The sequence below is a fragment of the Contarinia nasturtii genome, unplaced genomic scaffold (assembly GCF_009176525.2).
Source record: "Contarinia nasturtii isolate CC-2019 unplaced genomic scaffold, AAFC_CNas_1.1 Cnas_scaffold_6554, whole genome shotgun sequence".
Classification (NCBI taxonomy): domain Eukaryota; kingdom Metazoa; phylum Arthropoda; class Insecta; order Diptera; family Cecidomyiidae; genus Contarinia; species Contarinia nasturtii.
In genome coordinates, this window is record NW_022203808.1 from 126 (window position 1) to 11,327 (window position 11,202).

Genomic DNA, 11,202 nt, shown 5'->3' on the forward strand with positions numbered 1-11,202 from the left:
TAAAGGATTTTTCGTATTTAGTAATAAGATATGTTAATATTTCTGTGTTAATAGGACATCTATAACAATCGTGGTCGATTGTTTTGTCAGAACGGCCGAGTTGTAATGTTATTGAAGTATGCGTGAGTATGTATGAGTGTGAGCATGATGTGAATTATGTATGTATGAGTGTGAGCATGAAATGGAATTGTCAAATGTTGCCCGATGCATGAATGTGGCGAAATGGTAAATGTAGCTGAGTTGTGTGAAAGTTACACTTGTAGCTCAGCTGTCATATTGGAACATATGTCTCTTCCTATTCTGTTGTGAACACTCGAGCCGAACACATCGTTGTAAGAGCATGGGGCGGAAATGAATGAGACGAAATTTTCTCTCTCATGGGCGCAGCCATATTGAAAATTTTGTATGCGCTTATATGTAAAATTGGTGGCGCCACTGGTAAATTTGATGGAAAAAGAAGAACATGTTTGAGTCTCACTCGTTTATATGTAAATTACATAGGCATTTCCAGGCCATGTGTAAGAGTAAAATCAAATTGGAATAAAATTAATTCAAAATCATCCGTGTCAGTTTATAACTTATTACAAACGTTATCAAGCACAGTTATTTCTGTTATTGTATCTGAGAAAGTGTTAGGTGAAAAAAATTAACTAACATGAAATTACATATGAAATTGTTGGTTTTCTTTTGTGTTCTGTATTTGTTATTTGTTAGTTGCTCGTGTGGATCACGCATAAGTAAGCATAAAATAAAATAAATATTATAATTTCTTGTGAATGAAATTCTTCTATAAATTTATATAAAAAAATTATAATATTCAATATTTATATTTATATTAAAACCAAAGACGAACCGTATGAATGTTCGGTACAGTATAACAAGCAGCACATATGTAGTTGCGCAATCATCCGTGGAGAGTTTGTTCTAACGGCAGATCATTGTATCAGAGAGTAATAAGAAAAAGTTTTTTTTTTGTTCTTTTTAGCGTTTAATCATTTCAACTATTCATATTTTAGAGTTCGAGGAAGATCAATTAAAGATTTCAAAATATTATTAGTTGGTTCTGGAATTTATCACAACATTGAGGACTATATACCGTATTTAGATAATTTTTCGAATCATCAATGTCACGAGGACATTGGATTAATTAAAGTGCAAAACAGTTTGTATACAGAATCGTACAACATCCTGGATACTTATATACCCCCGCATACACCACTTAACGCCTATGGATATCAAGAGAATTCTCATCCTGTTTGTTTTCAAATTAAACAAAATATCATTTTCAATTTTGGACTTTGAAAATATTTTTTCTAATATAGATGAGAAATGATTTGAAAACTCACTGTTTATTCACTCTTAGAAATGATGATGAGGGAAATTTGCATTTGTGTACCTCAGATTTTTATGCCAATGTAAGTGCACTTGATTTTTTAAAGATGAAAACTTACCAAGACTAGTTATTATCGTTTCGAATAAAATACAGGGAATGTCTGGCGGTCCGATTGTGGATGGAAATGGTCGATTGGTTGGGATATTGAGGGGGTCAGGAACGTAAGTTATCAAAAAAAGTTCATCGAAATTGTATTAATAGTTTGATTTTTATTTGCTTAATAGAGGAATAAACAATAAAAAGGTGAAATTGTTTACTCGGATTTCACATATTCATTTTTGGTTATATTCAACGATCAATCAATACCAGCGTCCAAGGGAATGTACCGTTATGTAGCATAAGGTAATTAATTTTTTATGTGAAAGTGATATATAGACCTTTCTAATGTATTATTTTCGACGGACTTCATCAATATAAAAATATATTGCCAATACTTTTCATATGAAAGAATCGACTTGAACATTTTTGCACAAACTTTAATCAAATTCTGATGATCAGTGTCAATTTTTTCCTTTATGTGTGACTCAAATTGTCTGTGAAAATAAATAATTTCATAGGATTTGATCGTGTCATGATTTAGTACTCAAAATCAACTTTTTTTTCTATTCATAGAAGAACGTTCTACTCCAAACAGTCGGAGAATCAACAACAACTGGGTGAAAAATCAATAAGGTTAACTCATTGTTAATGTATCAAAAAATTATAAATTTTCAAATGTGAAATGTCAGTCGAATTGATTAGAAATAAATAAAAATACATTTCAGCGAAGCGAACCAACTTTTTAGTTCTTTTATTTACTTGTGTATGACCTCAATCTCTAGAACCATTCGTTTCTATACTCAAAATTAACTTGGACAAGCCTAATCAAACCGTCTCAATCTCGACTTTCACGCTTCATCAACCGAATCCACATTTAAATTTTCACGCGCATTCACATTAATGATTCTATTCTCCTTTTGATCTCTAAGAGACACACCAGAAATCATTCGCAACATTTTCAGGGAACAATTTGTTGCGAACATTTGTTGAAATAAAAGGAAAAACAATAAAGGTAAGATCGAATGTGAATATGTTATTTAACCATATAAATTATTATTATTTATTGCTTTTTGAGTATACTTTAATAAGCCGACTATATAGTTTAGTTTCCATTTTTGTACAGTTGTAGTGTAAATATGCTTGTATAGACGACTATATTACAATATGCACAAACTATCATAAACAATAGCACTAGAAAAATCCCCAGGTAAAACCTTTGTGTTAGTATATTATTAAGCCAAGACCACCAGTTATCGTTATTCTCCTCATCATTGTTATAAGGAGCACAATCTCCAATTATCATCTCGTTAGGATCGATGAGAATTGACCTATTCAAAGTGATAAAAGGAGAACTAAATTTAATATATTGCATTTTTATTCGTGCTATGATTAGAATTGAATAACAATTATTTGTAAATTCTTTCTTTAACAAAAGCAAATTTACCTGACCAAACTCGATAGTATTTTCGGTGCCACTTTAAGGTCTCTATAAAGTCTTACGCTTTGAATTGTAAATGGGAATGCAACTTTCATATCAATAACGTGTTCATTAGACATATAAAGATAGCCAAATGTTTGTCCAAAGTTCACATCACATTGACGACAAATAAGGTCACTAATAGAAAAAGGTAATTTTGGTCTCTTTGGATGTTTGAAGTTTTCTTGGGGAATCAAATGGTGAACGAATCGTTCCCCATCGCGCCATATTTGCAACTGTATAACCTGTATGGATCCTGACAAAAAAGAAAAATGTTTATTTTATTTCAATAAAATACTAAACAATACAATCGCATCGTCAATTGACTTACCTAACAAGTTGGGAATATTGGGGATCATTAATAGAAATATATTTACCCATTCTTCAGCATTGATTACATAATAACGCAAACGTTGTATATGTTCAAGATAACTCGTAAGTAATTGTATAGCTCTAGGAAATGTGATGAAACTTATGTGACCTGCTTTCCATGGTTCACGGAGATAATCTCTTAATGTTTTCAAAGCCTCAAAGATCCACTCGAATTTAGTTTCAAATGACTTTTTGTCTATTTCCCCCGAATTTCGTGTGTTGAGCGTTCTGCTTTCTTCACAACAATCGAAATATTTAATATCGAAAGCCATTATTTTTCTCTAAATGTAAGTATACTCACCTGGATTCAATAAATTTGTTGCGAACGAATTGTCGTCTTCATAAGAATCAGATCGATTGAATTAATTAATATCGAACAAAAAAATCATTATTTTTTTTACAAAATGTAAGTAACTTACATATATAATTCAGGTCTTCGTCGCTCAACCTTTTGTCAGTGATTAAAAAACATAAGGAGTTTATAGATTCCTTTAAATACTCCCAACGAACATTCGATTCAAAATTCTGTTGACCATTCTGTGGAACATTCTGTGGAACGGGTGGTTCTATAGAACGTTGAAGAGCATCGTTCCATATGACATTGCCCCAGGCTTTATATTCTTGCTTTACATGAGAATAACCACACATTTGAATGGACTCCACGTAGAACTCCACGTTTGGCAAAGTCATTTCGGAATACACTTGCCCTTCGAATTGTAATTTAACTCTAAGAGTAAACTTTTTATTTAACACTTTGTCCATAGGACCTTTTGGCCAATGGCAAGTCAAAGTTAGGAGGTCTCCCTGGTGTGTTTGTTGTTTTTTAATTTTGATAGGGGCAGATTTTTTATTTTCAACTGAAATCAAATTGAACCATTATTTAGTAAAAATATCTCTTAACAATAATACCGAAACAATTGATTTCAAAACTTGTTGAAAATACTACGAAAGAAAATAATGTTCCACTGTTCATTCCACTATTATGAATGAAAGAATGTACAGCTCTGGGTGGCCGTGCTATTGTTCTTGTTTTGTTTTTCTCTTTTTCGTTTCAATGCTACAGAACCAAATTTAATTTTTCGACCCAATTTGACCGAATTGTAGATGGTCGCACAAAAATCTCTCAAATCTCATATATGTCGCATCTGCTTAAATGATATTAAATACGTAAGCATGCTGACTTTTCCGCGTGGAACCGAAATTTTGGGAATAAACTGAAATTATGGTCTATGAATGGTTGCAGTAACTTAAATTACCGTGAAAACTTGTGAATATTATTTTCTTATTAAAATAAATAATCACACGAAGTTTAAAGAAATTTCAATCAACAAATTGCCTGTTCAAAGTTTCACATCATTACGGTACAACAAAGGCATGTCTTTCATACAAAAATGAAAATTTTTGTGGATTTTTGTATGAAAAGTCTGTGAAAAATTGATTGCATCTTAAAACTAACATCAGATTCGGGTTTCTCGTACCAAAAAAACCCCACTACACATTCTTTCAGCGTTCAAATTGAAAGAATATCATTTTAAGGAATTTTTCTCATAAGTGCCTCTTTAGAGTCTAAGTTTTACACCGATCAATCAATGTCATTGAAAATTTGACCAGATCTATCTCTCATTTCTGAAAAAATGAAAATTTCATGGCGAAAATGCTCAAGAGGCGAAGCAAAATTAAAATTTTTCATGATTTTGATTGCAAGCGTCACTGAAAATTTATATCAGATCATTTTCAGATTTCAGATGTGCAGTATTGCGTCACATTGGGAAATCGAAAGAAGTGTTTTGTACTTATATCATTTGTTTTAACATTAAATTTTATTTTTCTGTTTGTATTCTACAATTTTTTTTGGCTCGCTATGCTCGCCAAAATGTTTCATTTTCTTTTATTGTATTCATTTTTTCAAAAGGGGGAAAGTACTAAAAACGTCTAATACCAGTAATATGATCCAACATATGAACAGAAAGTTTTGGCACTAAATTCAAGCGTACGCAATTTGAACACCAAAGAAGCATTTTGAAAATTTCTCTCAGTGGTAGTTAGCTTTATTCATAGGCAACCCGAAAACATATTTACAATACACTGAACGGACCAATGTCTTCGATTTTTCTCAGTATGCGTCAAACCTTCAAAATCATGCTTTGGCAGACCGATTTGTCGATTTCTACCAACTTTCTCCCAAACCATCCCACTAATTGTTGCACATTTCAAGTATTTTGGACATTCCCCTATAACATTCATCCAAAAACAGACGATAAATAATTAATTTGGTGTCTTTTTGTGAAGTTAAAAAGGTAGTCCTTTTTTCATGGAAATGCTATTTTTTTAAGAAGTAAGCCATTATTGTGGTTTTTTCTGCTTGCAAAGCACAATTTTGTCTTTAATCAGATAGTTCTCAACGAATTCTATCGATTAAAACAGTAATTGGTTGAAGGTGCATGTCGCTTGGGAACTATGCTCAAACTTTATTGGCTAAAAATTATATAGGCAAATAGCTCTAATAGAGCTGGCAGAAAATATATAATTTTGCTATGTTTGAACTCCATACACAAAAGTTCTATAAGTAAAACTACGAGAAAAGGGCGATTTTTGTCATTTTTGTATGGAAACTATGCTGAAATTGGATTTTTATTGGCTAAATTATAAATTGGTTGATATGGAGCAAGTAATGGAGGTTTAACCTTACGTTTCAGCACTAAATTTTGAAATAATGGATCTAAAACACCTTCCAAAGAAGATCCTGCCATACAAACACCCCTTTATCAAAGTTCGGTTTGTCGACGTATCTAGCCTCATATAGTAGTGCCCTAACATTATCAATGCAAAAGAAACCACTTGCATTTGATTCATGGTTCGATATAGCGATGAATGTTTCTCTATGCAAAATGATGAATTTTTCAGTGCAACATGCTATGAGGTGAAGCAAATACTCAATTTTTGACACCCTTTGCAATTTTTTCGTCACTTATTTTGCTGATTCCTAATGATCGTGTCCAAATCTATTGTTTTGTTTCAAATTTGGATGTGCTGTAACCATAAAAATCACCAAAAGTTAATTTTTGCTTTACCAACCCGATTTTCGGTACTTGATGACAATTTTGAAGGGTTTGAGCATTTAAATTGGGAATACGACCGTAATTTTTGGTTTTTCTAGAATCCTCATTTTCATACTAAGTCCATGAAACACGATACATGGTTCGAAGATTGGTTCATCTTTAGACACATGCAGAATTTGTTTTAAACTTAGCTCGCCAAAACCATTTGAGATACTTTTTCGTAAATTCAATTTGTACGCCATCGCGATTGGAAATTTTTCTGCAAATTGGGTTTGGCAGTAGAGTAGGAGTCCCGTTAAGTCTCCTATGTGCATTGGTTGACATTTTTGATTTGGTTTGTGTAGCGCAAAAAACGCCTGAATTTTGTGCCAAAACTTTCTATTCATATGTTATCACAATAAAAATATCGAAAAATACCAAGTAATACGATTTAGTAATGAGGAATTTTTAAAGCACTGACTGAGAGAAACGAGGCACATGCAAACCGAAATAATTAAAATTCAATGCACACATTTTTGTTGATTTTGTTAAATATTTTTTACATTTTTGAAAAGTGTCCTAAGAAGCTGACACAATTTCATATTTAAATAAAATCTCCACACAAATCAGAAGATGAAAACATATATTGGACCGAAGTTAGGTTAGATTTTTACATGTCAAAACTAACAAATTTTGTGTGCTGAAGAAATATATATAAAATCTTGTGCGTTGGCATATTTTTATAACATTGATTAATATTTTGTAATATTAAAATTGTAAGCAAGAGTGATACAAAAAATATTGTTTTCAAATTATTTTTCTTTCACACAGATGAATATCAGATCGCTTGTGAATGCTCTAAAAATATGTAGTACTAAAGTGTATTAGATGGTATTTTTCGGTATTTTTATTGTACTAGATCGTATTACTGGTATTAGATGTATTTAGTACTTTTCCTTTAATGTATAATATTTATACATTATCGATTTCTTGCAATGCACGCCAATTTTTTTTTTTGCTTTCTGCCATGCTACTTATCATTTGTTTTTACATTGGATTAGAGTTTTCTGTTTGCTCTCGAATTTTCTTTTTTGCATTTTCAATTGTTTTTGTAAAGTTTTGAAACAAAAGGAGACATTTCTACGGTGAATTTGTAGTGTGTATGGTCACCAAATCTATTCAAAACTAATTGCACCATTGTTTTAATTCATTTTCTTCAATTGAATAAAGCCCTCAAAATATCATTTCAAGGTGTAGTTTCCAGGCCGATTATCTCAAAAAATCAAAACAATTTCTCAAAAAGATTGCCCCCATTGGATTCCTTGGGTCCGAATTATGTGATATCAGTTGTTATAGTGAACAAAAATTATAAAATCCAAGCATGTTGTAGTTGGTTATTAAAAAAATCTTGAAAAAAATCTTTTTTTTTAACAAAATTACAATTTCCATCGATTTTTCCCCATTTTTTAGTGGCATGGTCATAAATGGATTAAACCATCTCCACTGATTTTTTTATTTATTTTTTAGCTTTATGCTCTAGGGGAGCTCAATATTTTTTTAAAGAGCCAAAAATGACGTATTTTTGTTGGAAAACACCCGGTATACCCCAATAGAGAAATGCTCTTGGACAAAAAAATTGGTTCGTTACGAATTTTCCCAGACATGTCACATACACCAAAACATCACAAATTTGTTCCCCAACAAACGCTCAGTTTTCCACCGTAAAACTAATGCTGTAATTTTTTTAAATTTTGGTCGGTGTATAAAAAGTCATGGTCATTTTTGGAAAAAAACACTCACATGAAGCGCCATCTAGCGGTCAATTTCGACATTTTTTCCATTCTGACTTCAGATCTTGATAGCTGAAGTTCGTAGCTTTCCGTATAACTCATTGTCACACCTTTCATATGCTCAGAAAGTAGACTATTTGATGAAAATTTGAAAAAGTGCGTCCGAACATTTTTCGAATCCATACCTTAGGCACTTACGCAACAAAATTTAAAAATTTCGAGAGACATATATGCTCAGTTTTCCTCCTACTTTTGAATCGAACTAGTTTCCGACGATTTCAGAAATGTCTCGGACAAAAAAACAGACAGGCTAACAAACCATTTCACTAATTTCGTGTTTTTCCTAAGATTTTTTGACATGATCATATTTCGGACACTTTTCGATCGATTCCATAAAAAAATCAACACTATCTACCCGAACTCCAGTTTCCGAATATGCCATTTTTTGGAAAATTGTTTCTGGACAAAACCAAAAATTTACCTTTTTTAGGCGGCGCTATAGCCAAGCGGTCAAATTTTGAATTTTTTTTTTAATTTTTGCGGATTCTTAATTTCGTGTCCGAGCACTACTAAAATATGCAAAAACCCTTTTTCAAAAGTCAGCGGTATCGATTTTCATTTCTTTACAGTATATATAGAGTGACGCAAAAATACATATCACATATCTAGGGGCTCGGAAGTATTTTTTATTCGTGAAAAACCATGCATATTCACGAATATTGGTCCATTTTGAGTAGTGAACACTAGCTTCACTTTCTGTGAATATTCATGAATAAAATCATTATTCCTGATTATCGTAAATACCCAAAATGGCGGCAAATGGTGCATGTCATTTAGTGAAACGTCATTTATAAAATCACAAAGGCTTACTATAAGAATATTAATTACACACTTTTGAAGTTCTTCATCCAAATTATTTTTTTTTGTTGAAGAAATATAAATTTTCATGCAATAATAACATGATTATTAATTTTATTTTGTGTGTTTCAAATCGCTGCTGTATACGGGCTGTATAATTACAAAAAACTACGATAATATCGAATCATACAAAACTGTATTTATTTGATGTTTTTTTTTTCAAGTTCCGAGCCCCTAGTCACATATAAATTCCCCCGTGATATTCTTGTAGAAAATTTCAAATGTTGTTTATTTGGTGTGTTAGTGATTTTGTGCTATAAACATTCAATCAGATGCTAAAGCTAACCTAGAGTCAATTCAATTCAATTTACATTCACACAAAGAAATAAATCGGTATTTTTGTTTTGTTTCAAAAGTCGATCGATTGATTTGACGAAAGTGATGTCAAATTAAAAAAAAACAATTCCCAGAGAATCTTCCGATCTTTTTGCAATAGAAAGCTAAATTGTATTTTTAGCTAAAGTACTGGCCATCGTTAGTTACTAGATTGGTCCATATTTTAGGCAAATTATGGGTTCGATTGTAAAAGGACTTTTGGTTTTTTCCGCGCATTCATTAATCGACCCATTTTTCGACTCTTTCAAAACTCTAGCAGTGCTGACTAAAAACCGTGCACAATGTTGATTGAAATGAGTGGCATTCGGAAAGAGGGATGTCCAGTGAGTACAGCGGGGGTATAAAGATTTTTCATCGATCTATTTTTTTATAAATTTTTAATGACTTTTCAAAAGTGGAAAAATTTAATTTTTCGGAAAATTAGATAATTGGATTCTTCTACATGTTTTTCGTCATTTTTCTATTACATTCCGACTACAAACCATCGGATGACATGAATAAAGATCATTTGTAACTGTTTTGATAAGTTGTAATTCAATCACGTTTAATTACGTCACCCAATTTGCGAAATCACCAATTTTTGTATTTCACGTCAATTTTTGTGATTCAGCTTAACTCACATATGTTTTTTATGCTTGAAATTCTTGAAATAGATCCCCTTTTTACCATTAATCTCAATTCAGTACGAAAATGAATTCATTTGTAAATTTAGAGTCACATTTGATTAGTCTTATAGTGCCCTTCAACCAAATTTTTTTCAGTTCAAATTCGCTCCAATTTTCACCACTTTCCGGAAATGTAAACATTTGATATCGATAGCATTGTTCATATGAAGTCATTCTACGAATTTCCCATGCATTTAACATAGACTTTTTTTGCAAAAATGAGTGAAATAATTCAACTCGAATTTTTTTTGGTGAAATTGTAGCTTTATGTACAATATCAGCTGTGTTGTATATTTGACGAATTTCAGTAATTTGGAATAAATTTATTATAGTTAGTGTTGCCCGATTAATCCACACACTTTGGCAAATTCATTAAAAGCATATATAGAAATAAACAATTTTAAATCAATTGATCGAATTTCGACCACGGGCGGCCCTAGTAAAAATACTTTGATAAATTGAAACTATCCTACCTGAAATTATTTCAACATTTTTTACTATAACGGGTATGGGTTGCAATGCTTTCAAAACTAACGTGAAACTACAAAAGGAATATAAATTAATTTGATTTTTTTTCGTGTATGAAAATTATGAATTATATGTAATTTGAAGAATAAAACTCACTTAGCCTCATTTTTTAAAAGAACTCCTAATGGTTTTAATATAACGAAATTTTTTGTAACCATTTTTTCAAATTCATCTTCCAAGTAATTGTTACTCCTTTGAAACATTAAATAAAAATTAGAAATTATTTCAATCAACATGCTGAACCAGGTCGAAAAATAACCAAGAATAGTGGGATTTTTATCAAGTTTGTCATTTTTTGACCACTCGATTTCCAGAAGTGCAACAATTTGATCGGTACAATAAGTAAGTTTTTGTTTGTAATTATCAAGGCTCTCTCGAGAGCTTCGACGTAGTTCCGAAACATTGGAATGAAAATTACTCAAATTCTCATCGATTTCATTCATATTTTCTAATTCGCGATTGTATGTAAATCCAAGTGGTGGTTGCCACGCTATGTTGGTGAAGTTACTTTCATTTTGTCCGTTAGGATTCATATTTAACAGCAGATGGTATATTTTCAAAAAAAAGTTCAAAACACTTCTTAGCTAATCGGATAAATGCTAATGAAAAGTTATAGAAATGTAGAAAATCACTATAAAATCGAAAA

General features: G+C 31.5%; 2 protein-coding genes across 3 annotated transcripts; one reads left to right on the forward strand and one right to left on the reverse strand.

The window, feature by feature from the left end:
* The first annotated feature begins 576 nt into the window (after positions 1 to 576).
* Positions 577 to 2,161, forward strand: LOC116351901 (trypsin epsilon-like). Of its 2 annotated transcripts, XM_031784063.1 has the most exons (8): positions 577 to 737; positions 848 to 950; positions 1,017 to 1,254; positions 1,323 to 1,415; positions 1,487 to 1,554; positions 1,618 to 1,636; positions 1,703 to 1,735; positions 2,006 to 2,161. In XM_031784063.1, the coding sequence occupies exons 1-7, from the start codon at positions 656 to 658 to the stop codon at positions 1,727 to 1,729; spliced, it is 630 nt and encodes a 209-aa protein (XP_031639923.1). In that variant the 5' UTR covers positions 577 to 655; the 3' UTR covers positions 1,730 to 1,735; positions 2,006 to 2,161. The 2 variants fall into 2 exon arrangements, with proteins under 2 accessions (XP_031639923.1, XP_031639922.1); XM_031784062.1 differs by having other exon boundaries at positions 1,618 to 1,735.
* Positions 2,162 to 2,445: 284 nt separating this feature from the next.
* On the reverse strand, positions 2,446 to 11,196 carry LOC116351900. The gene is made up of 7 exons (XM_031784061.1): positions 10,653 to 11,196; positions 10,502 to 10,569; positions 3,701 to 4,138; positions 3,583 to 3,618; positions 3,241 to 3,516; positions 2,877 to 3,165; positions 2,446 to 2,760 (listed from the first exon to the last, which is right to left on the reverse strand). Exons 1-7 carry the CDS (start codon positions 11,087 to 11,089, stop codon positions 2,535 to 2,537), a joined length of 1,770 nt encoding a protein of 589 aa, XP_031639921.1. The 5' UTR covers positions 11,090 to 11,196; the 3' UTR covers positions 2,446 to 2,534.
* Positions 11,197 to 11,202: the final 6 nt, after the last annotated feature.

Coding starts and splice junctions, on each gene's coding strand:
- LOC116351901 (XM_031784062.1), top strand. CDS start 656: ATGAAATTACATATGAAATTGTTGGTTTTCTTTTGTGTTCTGTATTTG. Junction 738..847: donor CTCGTGTGGATCACGCATAA/GTAAGCATAAAA, acceptor TTAAAACCAAAG/ACGAACCGTATGAATGTTCG. Junction 1,416..1,486: donor CCTCAGATTTTTATGCCAAT/GTAAGTGCACTT, acceptor AATAAAATACAG/GGAATGTCTGGCGGTCCGAT.
- LOC116351900 (XM_031784061.1), bottom strand. CDS start 11,089: ATGAATCCTAACGGACAAAATGAAAGTAACTTCACCAACATAGCGTGG. Junction 3,517..3,582: donor AACAAATTTATTGAATCCAG/GTGAGTATACTT, acceptor ATTGTTGTGAAG/AAAGCAGAACGCTCAACACA. Junction 3,166..3,240: donor CAATATTCCCAACTTGTTAG/GTAAGTCAATTG, acceptor CTTTTTTGTCAG/GATCCATACAGGTTATACAG.